Here is a 16,394-nt window from a genome sequence, read left to right as displayed (position 1 = left end):
TCTCTGTTCTCCTACTCCTTCGTTCCGTACTTATCTTTCTCTCTGTGGAAGCTTAGGTTGCAGTTCTACGTTCTCCTTCTCTTCTCGTTCCCGTGCCGAGGCAGCTGCAGCACTCCTTCTCTCCTCGGACCCGTCCTCAGACTCTTCTGACTGACTGTCCTTCTCACTCCTCTGGGACTCACCCCAGACTGACCTGTAATTCTAAACTTTCCCACTCTTTTATATGGATCTCAACTCCACCCACCTCCCAGCACATCTCGTGTTACGAAGCAAGGAATCACCAGAGGTGCTCTGCTACCCTCTAAGCATGAGCCGCAATGTGATCAGTGCTGAACTATCCTGTGTGTGGGATGCAAGTGTTGGAGTGCGGAAAGGAGCTCCCAACTTACCAGGATGGTGGAGCACTACACCTTAGGAGAAGGTGCAGTACCTCTGTGGTGACTGAGCCTCAGGGGCGCCACAAAACAAACCCGAAAGGATCGTATAGACTGTTGTCCACTGACAGAACCCCACACTAAAGTATATGGTTTTTCTGCACTAACCTGAAAGCTGAAGGAGTCCTTCAGCAAGTTCCATCTCAAGCCCAGACTTCTCTGTACTAGTGGATTGTCTGAGCTTAGATCCAAGTCCCTGAATTCTGCGGCCTGATCATTAGGGTGAAAGGCCTTCATGACAGCAGCACTATTGGAGGCAATTTTATGCCATCTTAAATGAGCTTTAGAAAGCATACCTTGTGTCCGTTTGAGCAGATCTATGGCTTCTTCTGGAGTGGGCAGGGATTTGAGAATATCATCCACGTAGAAGTCCTTTTCAACGAACTGTTGGGCATCCTTCCCGAACTCTGATTTGCTATCAGAGGCAATCCAACGTAGCAACTGCAGGAGAAGGACTGTTTCCGAACATGTGCACCTTCATGCGGTATTCAACCATTTCCTTGTCTGTGTCATCTCGGTGCCATAGAAAACAGAAATAATTTCTGTGATCTTGTCGCACGATGAAACAATGGAACATTTGTTCAATGTCAGCAGTAATAGCGACTGGCTCTTTTCTGAATTTCATGAGTACTCCCATCAGGTTAATAGTCAGATTGGTACCAATGAGAAGAACGTCGTTCAGAGATACACCATGATGCTTGGCGCTTGAATCGAACACCATTCTGATTTGTTTCGGTTTTCTCGGATGATAGACTCCAAAAGAAGGTAGATACCAGCATTCTTCATTCTCTTGCAAGGGTGGAGCTGGCTATGCATGGTCATTGCACAATATCTTATACAGAAAGGCTAGAAAATCATCTTTCATTTCAGACTTGATTCTTAATATTCTCTGCAATGAGGTGAACCTGGATAAGGCCTGTTCTCTGAAGGGTAAGGGAGCAACCCAGCAGTCAGATTTATTCTTGAAGAATCCACTGTCCATTATTTTAATAAATTCCTTGTCTTCTATGGATAAGGCGATTTTGTTGTCCTCTGGGCCGTTGCATTGTTGGTGCTCCTTGTGAACCCTCAGAATGTCTATCCCGTGTAGGATTAGAATATCAGCATTTGTGTCCAGAGGAGGTGTCTGGTTAGTTAGGTGCCTCAAGTGGGGATGAATCCGCGGTTTCCGGAGTGGGAATTTGTTCTCTGTTATCAGGTATCTGGTCACATTCAATTAAAGTTGGTAAGGGTATTTGCACGCTCCCTTTTATTGAAGAGACATTGTACCCAGAGGCTCTTCTGCCAGAAGTCTAAATGACCAGAGTAGGTGGTGAGGATATATGGATTCGTTTGTCCTTTTCTATTGAAGATCTCAAAGAGTTTTGGCTTTTGACCTTAGACCTGTTGCTCTGCTCATCTATTCTGGCATACATTCTGGAGGCCTTGTCGTATTGTCCTTCTGGATAGACATCAAGAAGGCATACCTTGGCACAGCATTTAGGACCAGTTTCTTCTCCACAAACTTCAATACATGAGGAAGAAACAGCAGTTGCAGTAGGATCAGGAACTTGTGGCTATCCGCCATGCTTTTGAGCAGGACTAGATGCTGCAGAAGATTGTGCATTGTGTGGAGCAGGTGTGGGATGCATAGATGTAACGTGTTTGTCACCTCTGCATTCAGTGCACTTAATGATGGCCTTACAGTCCTTAGCAAGGTGGTCTGAGTAGGCACAACACTTAAAACATATCCAAAGCTCCTTGAGAGCATCTCTGCGCTCCTGCAAAGTCTTTGCCCTGAGTCCACGACATTCAAGAGGGTGAGGTCTTTTGTGGATAGGGCACATATGGTTACTGTTCCAAACCTTAGGAGCAACAGCATTTGTTTTAGTGAAGGCGGGTGCTGTAAGTGGAACATCAGTCTTTCTCACAGATACTGTGCCCCTTAACTCTACGTTTGGTGGAAATGTTATCATACCTTGCAGATGATGACAATGAAGCTGGTAGAGTAGATTCAGTGAAATCGAAGCTGGGATCATTCTTCTTCAGAGCTTGATCACTGACCAATTTGGAAATATGTGAAAATTTAGGAAAAGACACATTATGCCCTTTTATACCGTGAGCCATAGTCTGCCCATTTATCAGCATGCTGTATGGCAACTTGGACACTACTGGATTCACGTCATGAGCAGTATCAAGGTAACTCAGTCCTGAAAGATCTGGGTCTAATTTTGCCAATTCTAATTCCTTTAGCAGGTCACTCAGGTCTTGAAGTTTGGTTGTCCTTTTTAGTTATTTTTGGGAAGGTCTGCAGTTTCTTAAATAAGGCACACTCTATAGCTTCTGAGCTGCCTTAGGTTTGCTCCAGTCTCTCCCATGTTGCAATAAGATCTGCATCTGAATGGTCCATGTGACCTGCCCTTATTGTTGTGATGCACTCCGCTGATTCAGGGCCTAACCAGTTAACAAGCAAATCCCGTTGTTCCTTGGCGGTGAGATTAAAGTCTTGAATTACTGTTTAAAAGGTCGACTTCCAGGCTCTATAATTTTCGGCACAATCATCAAACTTTGAGAGATTGATGTTTATTAACTCCCTGCGAATCATGTATCTGGCAAAGTCAGACATGTCCGATATCCCTGTCATAGTTGCAGGTTTAACTTGTGGTTTCCCCGGGGAATGTAAGTTCTCTGGCTTATATGACTGCGATTAATCAGGACGAAATGATGCGGCATGAGGGTTAAGCTGTGGTTTAGTCTCTATAGGGTCTGCTGGCTGCAGCCTAAATTATGGGTTAGTGCTGAAAGTTACTTTGTTGGCAGTAGGGGTCGACATCTCTTGTCTTATGGGTGCGTCTGTGTGGGAGAACGGCGGTGGCACTGGTACGGGTGTTAAATGTCTTAGCACGTAGTCAGTAGTGCGATTAGCTGGGTCCTCCATCTCTCCTGGAACAAGGCAGTTCATATCAGCATCTTGACCTAGTGCTTGTTCAAGGACCTTCAGTTTAGCAAGGGCAGTTGCTTCTTCCCTTTCTGCTTGGAGTATTTTCAAATGGACCTCCTTCCTGCCTTTTTAATTGTGCCTCCTTCCCGGCCTCCTTCATTTTTAATTGGGCTTCTATCGCAGCCTCCTCCCTAGCAAAGGAACTTCTTACTCTAGCTTCCTCTGCAGGCGCAGGGATTTCCAGTAGCTTGTCAGACAATGTTGACTTCCTGGAGTGGGATGATCTGGAAGATCGAGATATGATTTTGGTCGATGATGTACAATGTGAGCTAACCTCTAGGAGGTGTGCGATGCAGAGTTCTGCCTTATCCTGGGCATCTTGCACTAATGAGGTCTTTACTTGGAGAAGTTTCTTTTTCAGCTAGCTCTGTTGGGGCATCTTCCATGTCACAGTTACTCAGGAATGTGATGTACTTTGCAGACAGCCTCTAGTAGTGATCATAGGTGGCAGATAAACGATTCAATGTGGCGGTTAAATCTGCTGCGTCATTGTTAGAGCATGGAAGAGCTGCTAAGTGATGATCAACTCTGCCCCACAAAGGATCTAGGTTATCATGGAACTCATCTAAAGTTGTCTCAAAGTTTTCTCTGACCTTTTGTGCCAGCCTGGTTACACTTTTGGGTTGTACACCCTGCTCTGCAGTAAGTGTGGACTCTGCTCCTGGAGCATCTGTGATGTCAGGAACATGATGTGCTTCTTTCACAGAGGGATCCATGGTGCTTTTTGTGGACATGCTTTAGCTAAGATGGCGGATGGTCATACTAGTGTGGCGCCCCCAGGAGCATGGCCGCCACAGTGGCTTTGCTTTCCTCCAGGGAGGGTAATACCAGGCTTGAAGGCAATGACGGGTCTCTCTCGCAGTCAATCTATGCATGCAACACAGTTCCACTCCAGGCCAGCAGGGGGAGCTCTGAACTGGAATTAAGGGGATGAGTGCTCTCTGAGGGCCAAGAGGAAGGAGTGCTGAGTTAGTCTGCGGAGGGTGAAGTGTGCAGACATGTGGAAGGAGCGCGGAGATTGAGCAGAGAGAAAAGGCTCATCTCCAGTGAGAGCGCATGAACTGGAGCCTGGTCTCCACGGTCATATGGATACTAATGGTCCAGCAACAGACACCAGAGGAGTAGAAGGCTGTAAATGCACTACTCCCAGCTAAGACTCAGAGGCACAACAGCACGGAGTGAGCCAAGAGAGGAATAGCGGCTACAGCTGTCTGCCATACGAGGAGTGAGAATAGAAGAGAATTGAGAGGAACTTCAGAGTAACTCAGTACTAGGAGTACTTCACTCAAATAAGCGCTAGGAAGGAGACTGCACAGCCCATCTGCTGAGAGAGAATCCCTGAGTTGCTTCCAGGCTAGCCTGCTCCGTTACCATCTGTAATCAGGACCCTGGACTGCTTTTATCAAGTAAAGGTACAGAAATTGCACCCTTCTGTGTCTTGTCTGCTTCCTACCTTTCCGGCACCGCTACATCCCCGTGCCAACCACATCTACACTGCCCTGGGACTACAGCTTCACCTGTGGGGAGCTTTTACATCTCTGCTGCACCATACCATCAGTCCCAGCGGATCTGCATGCAGTGTCGGCTTAACACCTCCCTTGCCGAACACCACAGGTGGCGTCACAAACTATTCATCTAACTATATTCCACCATTCACCTTTCCCCATTACTTGGGCGCCCAGGGCCACGGTCCGGGTCACTGCTGCTGTGACACATCCCACTGATACCGGCCCGGTACCGAGTACCCCACAGCCTTGGGAGGGCGACCCACTAGCAGACAATGCATATGCACACAGACACTGCACACATGGGTCTCTTGTTACTATTCTGCCACCGATGTACATGGGTGAGATGTGTCTGAAGGATGTGAACACGGTTCTCTGTATAAGCAATAGCACATAGCATTAACTCACTAACTCGTGCTACGATACCTGATGAGCTGTATGTGATTAGTCTGAAAGGATGATGCAGTGATGACTTCAACAGGTTTTATTCACAGTATCTTGATGAGATGAGGTGATACGTCAGGGAAGATGAAGGGATGAAGATGAGGTAGGAGTTAGTACTGCAAGTTAGAAGCACTAAGTTAGAGGTAACAAGAGAATCCTTTCTCCAGTCCTTAAGCTTGTGTTGTCCAAGATGGCACTGACCAAGAAGAAGGAAAAGAGATAAAAATAGGAGGAGTTGCAAAAAGAAAGGTATTATGGGTAAGCTCAGTAATAATACATGAAGAACTTAATATAACAATGGCCAGTAGATGGCAGCAAAGTACAACAAATACAATAGATGGAATTAAAGTATAGCTAACAGCACAAATTGCCTTTAAAGGAACCTCAAAAGAGCTACTGTAGATTATCTTTTGGACACCCAAATGCCCCTGTCCTATTTCACTTCGGTAACTCTGTAAGACCAGTCTTAGCACGAATAGTAGAGTTACTTGTGTACAGCTACTATATACCTGTGTATAGCTATTTACTAAGCCTTACGTGTCCATACAAGTTAACACCGCAGGGCTAATACAGGACAGAAAATTCTTGTGGTCACTTTAATTTTTCTTAGAAATTCTACATTTACATACCTTCTTGGATACACTCTATTCATGTATTGATGATGTATCATTAGCAGAATTCCATCCTGTTTTACCACAAACCACCAGCCAAACAGTTATACTATATTAGAAACTATATAATAATATTTATTTCATGTTATCTCACCTTTCTGCCTTTCTTATAGAGAAGCCGTGGACCAATAGGTCTTCCTGGTATACATGGGAGGCCAGGCAATCCGGTGAGAAATCCAATACACTTCTCTCCTTTGGATTATAGATTACTTTAATGTATTAATAACCTTAAAGTGGTTCTCCGGTAACACTCACTTCTGCATTGGAGGCACTAATCCTGTTGCATTTACAGGTACCTGTCAGATCGTGTGCGCGGCCAGTCGATCCTGTGCTGATGCCGGCAGATGCACTGTCATCACTACCTCTCACCTCCAGATGCAGAAGTGACAGGCACCAGAGAACCTTTTTCATAGAATCATAGAATGGTAGAGTTGGAAGGGACCTCCTGGGCCATCTGGTCCAACCCCCTGCTCAAAGCAGGATTCGCTAAATCATCCCAGTCAGATGTCTGTCCAGCCTCTGTTTGAAGACTTCCATTGAAGGCGAACTCACCACCTCTCGTGGTAGCCTGTTCCACTCATTGATCACTCTAACTGTCAAAAAGTTTTTTCTAACATGTAATCTGTGTCTCCTCCCAGATTAATTAAGCACACAACCGTTGATGACTCTATATCATTAAATAATATAATTTATAAAGTTCTGCTCGCACCATTGTTGTTCATTTCCATTGTCATTCTCGGTCATAGCCGCAGTGATAGACTGCACCCTTGACTATAATAGTCCCTTGGGTTTCCATCATTGTGTTTATCATGTTACCAGACAAAAGAGCCCTGTATGCTGCAGTATTGTGTCCTGCATTTGCGACATCACACAGATGTGAACACAACCTAAATTGTTTTTAAAGGCCGCAGTACTACCTTGAATCCTGCAGGTGTCATTGTTGCACTTGAGTTGTGGCAAATTCATTAATTATTATTATTATTTACTTATATAGCACCATTAATTTCATGGTGCTGTACATGAGAAGGGGTTACATACATAGTTATAGATATCGTTAACAGTAAACAAATTTACAATGACAGACTGGTACAGAGGGGAGGGGACCCTGTCCTTGCCGACTTACATTCTACAATTACAATAATTGCCCTTGATTGATGAAGTAATTACCATCGTTTTGGTGAGATGATTACCTCACTGTTATTCAGAATGGAAAGCCACACATCTGTTCATTTATCAATAAAAATACATGTACAGTAATACTGTAGTAATAATAGTAGAATAATATTAATAAATTTATAATAAGCACAAGCTTGCAGGTAATTCCTCAGTGTTGCCATACTTTATACTTATGGGCTCATTTGTCCCTGCAGGGAAACATGGCTACTGATTGCGCACATCAGCCGCACCCTGGGATGTTACCCTACAGTCAATTTTAGTTTCAATAATTAATGTTATTTTTTATATATTTTATTTGCAGGGTATGATTGGACCCGCAGGTGGACCAGGAGTGAAGGGGCATTGTGGTCACATGGTATGAATTTTTAGTGATCAATCAACCACCTGTTGCCACTTGATGTTGGCTATAGATACAACATATGGGCAAGAGTATTGTCTACTGAAATCAGGTTCTCATTTACAGTACTTCCAATGGAATAAGCGTATAACCCCAGCCCCTCGTCCCTCAGTATGTAACATCCAGTCTCTCTCCCCTGGTGTATAACCTGTCACCTCTCATCTCCATCCCTTTGCCCCTGGTATATACCCTCCGGCCCCACGAAGTATAACATTCAGCCCCATTGCTCCCGATGTATATAGTAACATCCAGCCCCTCACAGTCGATGTATAACATCCGGCCCCTCGCCCCCCTGGTGTATAACATCCGACTCCTCGCCCCGATATATAACATTTGGCACCACAATGTGTAACAATCAGCCCCATCGCCCTCGGTGTGTAACATCCAGCCCTTCACACGCGGTTTACAACAACGGCCCCTTACACCCAGTGTATAACATCAAGCTCCTTGCCACTTGTGTATAACATCCGGCCCCCTCGCCCCTCAGGTGTATAACATCTGACCCCTCGAGAGCATCATGAAGAAAAAAGAACACGACAGGCAGGTCCGTGATACTGTTATGGAGAAGTTTAAAGCTGGATTTTGATACAAAATTATTTCCAAAACTTTAACATCCCAAGGAACACTGTGCAAGCGATCATATTGAAATGGAAGGTGTATCATACCACTGCAAATCTACCAAGACCCGGCTGTCGCTCTAAACTTTAATCTCAAACAAGGAGAAGACTGATCAGAGATGCAGCCAAGAGGTCTATGATCACTCTGGATGAACTGCAGAGATCTACAGCTGAGGTGGGACAGTCTGTCCATAGGGCAACAATCAGTCGTACACTGCACAAATCTGGCCTTTATGGAAGAGTGGCAAGAATAAAGCCATTTCTCAAAGATATCCATAAAAAGTGTCGCTTAAAGTTTGCAACAAGCCACCTGGGAGACACACCAAACATGTGAAGAAGGTGCTCTGGTCAGATGAAACAAAATCGAACTTTTTGGCAACAATGCCAAATGGTATGTTTGGCGTAAAGGCAACACAGCTCATCACCCTGAACACACCATCCCCACTGTCAAACATGGTGGTGGCAGCATCATGGATTGGGCCTGCTTTTCTTCAGCAGGGACAGGGAAGATGGTTAAAATTGATGGGAAGATGGATGGAGCCAAATACAGGACCATTCTTGAAGAAAACCTGTTGGAGTCTGCAAAAGACCTGAGACTGGGAAGGAGATTGGTCTTCCAACAAGACAATGATCCCAAACATAAAGCAAAATGTACAATGGAATGGTTCACAAATAAAGTATCCAGGTGTTAGAATGGCCAAGTCAAAGTCCAGGCCTGAATCCAATCGAGAATCTGTGGAAAGAGCTGAAAACTGCTGTTCACAAACAATCTCCATCAAACCTCACTGAGCTCGAGCTGTTTGCCAAGGAAAAATGGGCAATAATTTCAGTCTCTCGATGTACAAAACTGATAAAGACATACCCAAGCGACCTGCAGCTGTAATCGCAGCAAAAGGTGGTGCAACAAAGTATTAAGTTAAAGGGGCTGAATAATATTGCATGCCCCACTTTTCAGTTTTTGAATTTCCACAAAAATTTAAAATAACCAATAAATTTCGTTCAACTTCACAATTGTGTCCACTTGTTGATTCTTCACCCAAAATTTACATTTGGTATCTTTATGTTTGAAGCATGATATGTGGGAAAAGGTTGAAAAGTTCCAGGGGGCCGAATACTTTCGCAAGGCACTGTAACTATGGATGTACTGCCAACAATGTGCAAACGGTATGGGAGACTGAATGATCATATAAACCCTGTCCGTTGTCCGTTCCTATACATTTTGATTTGGGCCTTCTTATATCATTGATCGAAGCTCATTTATGTAGGAAATCTACCTATGTAAGTGCAGCTTAGGTGGCTAGCCATTCACATCCAGTAATGCTTTGCATATTAGTTGCTGTTTTACTTCACTCACTATGTTTTTCTGTATTATAGGGGTTGCCAGGCCCTCTGGGAATACAAGGAATACCTGGCACTTCTGGAAGGGATGGGGATTTTGGACTAGATGGGAAACCAGGAACTCCTGGAATACCAGGACCAAAGGTGAATTTTACTACCTCTACAAAAAAAAAAAACAAGTAGAAGTTGAAAGGCCTTTTTTATGGGGTTAAGGTTTAAAGGGCATTTCCATTGACTTTTGATATTAACATTAACAATGCAGTACAAATTAATAAGTGTCCCTACTTTCTATATTGGGTGGGTCTTCTCATTATTGATGAATATTTTCTTTTACAAATCCATTTGCTGAACAAAGGCAAGAAGGCATGGGCCATCAAGAAGGACCAAATGAACACTTGGCCAATAGATATTTAACCCGTTCCTGACATCAGACGTACTATCCCGTCCATGGGACCCGGGCCCCTATGCCCATGGATGGGATAGTACGTCTACCGCGACCAGCGGCGCCCACGTGGTGAGCGCCGCTGATCGCGGCCGGGTGTCAGCTGATTATCACAGCTGACACCTGGCACATTGTGTCAGGGGCGGTCACGGACCGCCCCCGACACGTTAACCCCTGGCACACCACGATCAAACATGATCGCGGTGTACCAGGGGTTAAAGGGAAGCATCAGCAGGGAGGGGGCTCCCTCCGTGCTTCCCTGAGCCCCCCACGGCAGCGCAATGTGCAGCGCTGCTGCGGGGGGCTCCTTTCCTGCTGGCCCCCGAATCCAAGATGGCGACGGGGGCCTTCGGGGGCCTGCAGGAAGCTGGCTTCCTCAGTGCCTGCAAAGCGCAGGCATGAGGAAGCCTTCTGCACTGCCTGTGACACATTGCTGATCTGTCACAGTGATCTGTGATGTGACAGATCAGCGATCTGTCACAGGACAGTGATGTCCCACCTGGGACTATTTAATAAAGTTAAAAAAAAATAAAAAAAAGTGTTAAAATAAATTTAAAAAAATCGCCAAATAAATTAGAAAAAAAAAAAAAATATTCCCCAATAAATTCATTTTTTGGAAATAAAAAAACAAAAAAAAACAATAAAAGTACACATATTAGGTATCGCCGCGTCCGAAACGACCCGCCCTATAAAACTGTCCCATTAGTTAACCCCTTTAGCGAACCCCTTAAAAAATAAAAATAAAAAACAAAGCAAAAAATAATGATTTATTATCATACCGCCAAACAAAAAGTGTAATAACGCGCGATCAAAAAGACGCATATAAATATCCATGGTACCGCTGAAAACGTCATCTTGTCCCACAAAAAACGAGCTGCCACACAGCATCATCAGCGAAAAAATAAAAAAGTTATAGCTCGCAGAATAAAGCGATGCAAAAATAATTATTTTTTATATAAAATAGTTTTCATTGCATAAATCCAACAAAACATAAAAAAAGACCTAAATGAGGTATCACTGTAACCGTACTGACCCGAAGAATAAAACCGCCTTATCAATTTTACCGCACGCGGAACGGTGTAAATGCACCCCCCCAAAAGAAATTCATGAAACGCTGGTTTTTGTTCATTCTGCGTCCCAAAAATCAGAATAAAAAGCGATCAAAAAATGTCACGTGCCCGAAAATGGTACCAATAAAAACGTCAACTCGTCCCGCAAAAAATAAGACCTCACATGACTCGGTGGGTCAAAATACGGAAAAATTATAGCTCTCAATATGTGGTGATGCAAAAACTATTTTTACAATAAAAAGCATCTTTTAGCGTGCGACAGCCGCCAAACATAAAACCCGCCATAAATAGTAAATCAAACCCCCCGTTATCACCCCCTTAGTTAGGGAAAAATAATAAAATAAAAAAATGTATTTATTTCCATTTTTCCATTAGGGTCAGGGTTAGGGCTAGGGTTAGGGCTAGGGTTAGGGTTAGGGTTAGGGCTAGGGTTAGGGCTGAGATTAGGGTTAGGGGTGTGTTGGGGTTCGGGTTGGAGTTAGAATTGGGGGTTTCCACTGTTTGGGCACATCAGGGGCTCTCCAAATGCAACATGGCGTCTGATCTCAATTCCAGCCAATTCTGAGTTGAAAAAGTCAAATGGTGCTCCTTCCCTTCCAGGCTCTGCCATGCGCCCAAACAGTGTTTTTTACCCCCACATGTAGGGTATCAGCCTACTCAGGTCAAATTGCAAAACAATTTTTGGGGTCCAATTTCTCCTGTTACCCTTAGGAAAATAAAAAAATTGGGGGCAAAAATATCATTTTTGTGGAAAAAAATGATTTTTTTATTTTCACGTCCGAGCGTTATAAACTTCTGTGAAGCACTTGGGGGTTCAAAGTGCTCACCACACATCTAGATAAGTTCCGTGGGGAGTCTAGTGTCCAAAATGGGGTCACTTGTGGGGAGTTTCAATAGTTTAGATACATCAGGGGCTCTCCAAACGCACATGACACCTGCAGACCATTCCATCAAAGTCTGCATTCCAAAACGTCACTGCTTCCCTTCCGAGCCCCGACGTGTGTCCATACAGTAGTTTTCTCCCACATATGGGGTGTCAGCGTACTCATGACAAATTGGACAACAACTTTTGAGGTCCAATTTCTCCTGTTACCCTTGGGAAAATGAAAAAATTGGGGACTAATTGATCATGTTTGTGGAAAAAATACGATTTTTTTATTTTCACTCCCGGGCGTTATAAACTTCTGTGAAGCCCTTGGGGGTTCAAAGTGCTCACCACACATCTAGATAAGTTCCTTAGGGGGTCTCGTTTCCAAAATGGGGTCATTTGTGGGGGTTTCCACTGTTTAGGTACATTAGGGGCTCTCCAAAGGCAATATGACACCCGCAGACCATTCCATCAAAGTCTGCATTCCAAAACATCACTACTTCCCTTCCGAGCCCTGACATGTGTCCATACAGTAGTTTTCTCCAACATGTGGGGTGTCAGCGTACTCAGGAAAAATTTGACAACAACTTTTGGGGTTCAATTTCTCCTGTTACCCTTGGGAAAATAAAAAAAATGGGGACTAAATGATCATGTTTGTGAAAAAAATATGTTTTTTTTATTTTCATGCCCTGGCATTATAAACTTCTGTGAAGCCTTTGGGGGTTCAAAGTGCTCACCTCACATCTAGATAAGTTCCTTAGGGGGTCTAGTTTTCAAAATGGGGTCATTTGTGGGGGGTTTCCACTGTTTAGGTACATTAGGGGCTCTCCAAAGGCAACATGACACCCGCAGACCATTCCATCAAAGTCTGCATTCCAAAACGTCACTACTTCCCTTTCGAGCCCCGACGTGTGCCCATACAGTAGTTTTCTCCCACATATGGGGTGTCAGTGTACTCAGGACAAATTGGACAACAACTTTTGGGGTTCAATTTCTCCTGTTACCCTTGGGAAAATAAAAAGAATGGTGACTAAAAGATCATGTTTGTGGAAAAAATACGAATTTTTTATTTTCACTCCCGGGCGTTATAAACTTCTGTGAAGCACTGGGGGGTTCAAAGTGCTCACCACACATCTAGATAAGTTCCTTAGGGGGTCTAGTTTCCAAAATGGTGTCATTTGTGGGGGGTTTCCACTGTTTTGGTACATCAGGGGTTTTCCAATCGCGACATGGTGTCCGATCTCAATTTCAGCCAAAAACGTCAAATGGCGCTGCTTCCCTTCCGAGCTCTGCCATGCGCCCAAATAGTGGTTTACCCCCACATGTGGGGTATCAGCGTACTCAGGACAAATTGCCCAATAACTTTTAGGGTCCTGTTACCCTTGGGAAAATAAAAATTGGGGTGAAAAGATCATTTTTGTGGAAAAAATATGATTTTTTAATTGTACCGCTGTACGTTATAAACTTCTGTAAAGCCCTTGTGGGTTCAAAGTTCTCACCACATATCTAGATAAGTTCCTTGGGGGGTCTAGTTTGCAAAATGGGGTCACTTGTAGGGGGTTTCCACTGTTTAGGTACATCAGGGACTCTCCAAATGTGACATGGCATCCGATCTGAATTCCAGCCAATTTTGCATTGAAAAAGTCAAACGGCACTCCTTCCATTCTGAGCTCTGCCATGCGCCGAAACAGTCGTTCCCCCCACATATCAGGTATCAGCGTACTCAGGACAAATTGCACAATAACTTTTGCAGTCCAATTTCTCCTGTTACCCTTGGTAAAAGAAAAAAAATTGAACATGAAGTATTTTTTTTGTGAAAAAAAGTTAAATGTTCATTTTTTTTAAAATATTCAAAAAAATTCCTGTGACGCACCTAAAGGGTTAATAAACTTCTTGAATGTGGTTTTGAGCACCTTAAGGGGTGCAGTTTTTAGAATGGTGTCACTTTTGGGTATTTTCTATCATATAGACCCCTCAAAGTGGCTTCAAATGTGATGTGGTCCGTAAAAATAAAATGGTGTTGTAAAAATGAGAAATCGCTGGTCAACTTTTAACCCTTATAACTTCCTAACAAAAAAAAATTTTGGTTCCAAAATTGTGCTGATGTAAAGTAAACATGTGGGAAATGTTAGTTATCAAGTTTTTTGTGTGCAGTGTCTCTGTGATTTAAGGGCATAAAAATTAAAAGTTGGAAAATTGCGACATTTTCAAAATTTTCGCCAAATTTCCGTTTTTCTCACAAATAAACGCAAGTTATTTGAATGAAATTTTACCACTAACATGAAGTACAATATGTCATGAGAAAACAATGTCAGAATCACCGGGATCCATGGAAGCGTTCCAGAGTTATGACCTCATAAACGTACAGTGGTCAGAATTGTAAAAATTGGCCCGGTCATGAACGTGCAAACCACCCTTGGGGGTGAAGGGGTTAAGCTGTGTGGCCACCAAATGTATTAATACAGTAGCTGATCCATTTTATTACCCACCTGCCTATTTTTTTTAGTGGAGAAGGAGATTTACTTTGTATTTGATATATATAGGATTCTAGCTTTTAAAGGTACATTTAATGAGGGCCAAATTAACTTAAGGTTTCTTGTATTCATCTGTTAAAGGTCCTAGATATTTTACCAAGATAAATAATGACATATGCAGTGGCATGTAAATGTTTGGGCACCCTGGTCAAAATTACTGTTGCTGTGCGCAGTTAAGCAAATTGAAGATTAAATGATCCCCAAAAGAGCTAAAATTAAAGATGATACATTTCCTTTGTATTTTAAGCAAAAATATATGTGCTACTGTATTCATAGGCAAAGACATTGTAGCATAGTAACGCTGTATATTGAAATGTGTTTTCCTTCAAAGGGGCCTCAAGGCTTTAATGGAGATCAGGGTCTTCCAGGAGACAGAGGTGAAGAAGTAAGTCCTGAATCATATACAGTAAATAATTTTTAATGAAGGGGGTTCTGCTCATGGCATCACCAGCAAATAGCTGATTTTTCCAGGTCATGTTGCAACTTGAAAGATATTTTCCATAAAGTAGCGGCTGCAGGGGTAATGTATTATTTATTACCTTGCAGACATTCAGGTGAATATCTGACCATGTAATACAAGGACGGCTAGAAACTGCAAGCACTATAAAAACTAATACAAAGCTACTCCCCATCCTGGCTCCTAGAAGTTGGTCCTGAGTGGGGGACCCTCCGCTATGATGTTGATATTCTCTAATGGCAGATTAGGACAGGGGTTGTCATAGTACCAAAGTAGCTTACTTTGTGGTCATAGAAAGGATGGAGCAGTTTTGTCCCTGGTATGAGAAGATAAGGATAGGACTCCTAGGAGACCAGGTGAAGACTTTGCCCAGGGGAACTTCTTTAGGTTTCTTGGAATTTACGCCCTGTCCTGTAAGATGGGTATCACTGCGATATCTGTCCTTTTAATCATCAGCTTCTAATTATGGGAGAATGATGGGTTCCATGTATAATCCCAGTGCCAAGAAGTTCTTTCATGAAAAGTTCTCATGGTGGATCATTTGTGAGGTATTGAGAGACTGGGAACCTCCGGAAGTGAACCCTCAGGACCGCGACGATGAACCTCCCTCGGGCGAGCTGGCCAGGTGTACCACCCCCTATACAGGGAGCGTTAGTGGCAGACCCAAGGGAGACTATCGCCGCGGAAGCTGATACCTGGGGACAGCCGGGAGGGAATGCAGGCAGGAACGTGCAAGCGACCAGATGGGAGATGGCACAGCTGCAGGGATGGCTGCTGAAACCGTGGAGACAGAAGTGGATGGCAATGGTGGACGGCAATGGCGGACAGCAATGGCGGACGGGAGGAACAGGTACAGGACGAGACACAGGAGCAGGAAGACGGAGGCAGGAACGGGCTGGATCTGGAAGGGAACACAGGAAGGTCACAAACAGGGAAGCTTAGCGGAGGACCAGGAGAGGTACTCTGCGCAGAGACAGGAGGAACGCAGAAGAGCATGGGCCCGATACCACAAATGATAGTCAGGCAGAGAGCATAGGGTGAGGCTGCCTGATATAGAGCATGCTGTGGGACTTCCGGGTCAAGGTGCAGCTGTGCCGTGGGACCAGGGGATAGGGCGCCAGGTCTAGGGGGCATACCTAGCAACACACCTGTGTACCTGTGAGGGAGCAGCAGCAGGTCGCAGGACCGATGATTGACAGGTGCCAGCAGAGGGGGAAGGGCGAGAGGGCCGGAAGCGCCGGAAATTACCGGGTGGTGTAGAGGCACGGGCGGCAGCGGGGGCCGATGGCGCCGCAAGAAGAGGAGACGTGGCCAAGGTGGAGGGAGCGGCGGTGACAGGAGACCGGCCTGGGAAAGCGGCGGTCAGGGCAGCGGCTGCAGAAGCCGCAGAGCGGACGAGAGCCTGGGAGGTGAGCGTGCCAGCCGGGGAGGTGAGCGTGACATCATTCATGTGACACTCAC

General features: G+C 44.4%; 1 protein-coding gene across 4 annotated transcripts in view; it reads left to right on the top strand.

Annotated features, from left to right (window-relative positions):
- LOC141046640 (uncharacterized) overlaps positions 1–16,394 on the top strand; it is a 445,193-nt gene that overhangs the window by 312,272 nt on the left and 116,527 nt on the right. For all 4 annotated transcript variants that reach the window (XM_073541183.1, XM_073541182.1, XM_073541184.1 and 1 more), the window contains exons 11-14: positions 6,148–6,201; positions 7,512–7,565; positions 9,599–9,706; positions 14,808–14,861. In XM_073541183.1, coding sequence (XP_073397284.1) covers positions 6,148–6,201; positions 7,512–7,565; positions 9,599–9,706; positions 14,808–14,861 — 270 coding nt within the window. The remainder of the gene's footprint in view (positions 1–6,147; positions 6,202–7,511; positions 7,566–9,598; positions 9,707–14,807; positions 14,862–16,394) is intronic.

The sequence above is a fragment of the Dendrobates tinctorius genome, unplaced genomic scaffold (assembly GCF_039654945.1).
Source record: "Dendrobates tinctorius isolate UK_male_01 unplaced genomic scaffold, ASM3965494v1 ptg000120l, whole genome shotgun sequence".
In the NCBI taxonomy this organism is placed as follows: Eukaryota; Metazoa; Chordata; class Amphibia; order Anura; family Dendrobatidae; genus Dendrobates; species Dendrobates tinctorius.
This window is presented reverse-complemented; position numbering and strand designations above follow the sequence as displayed.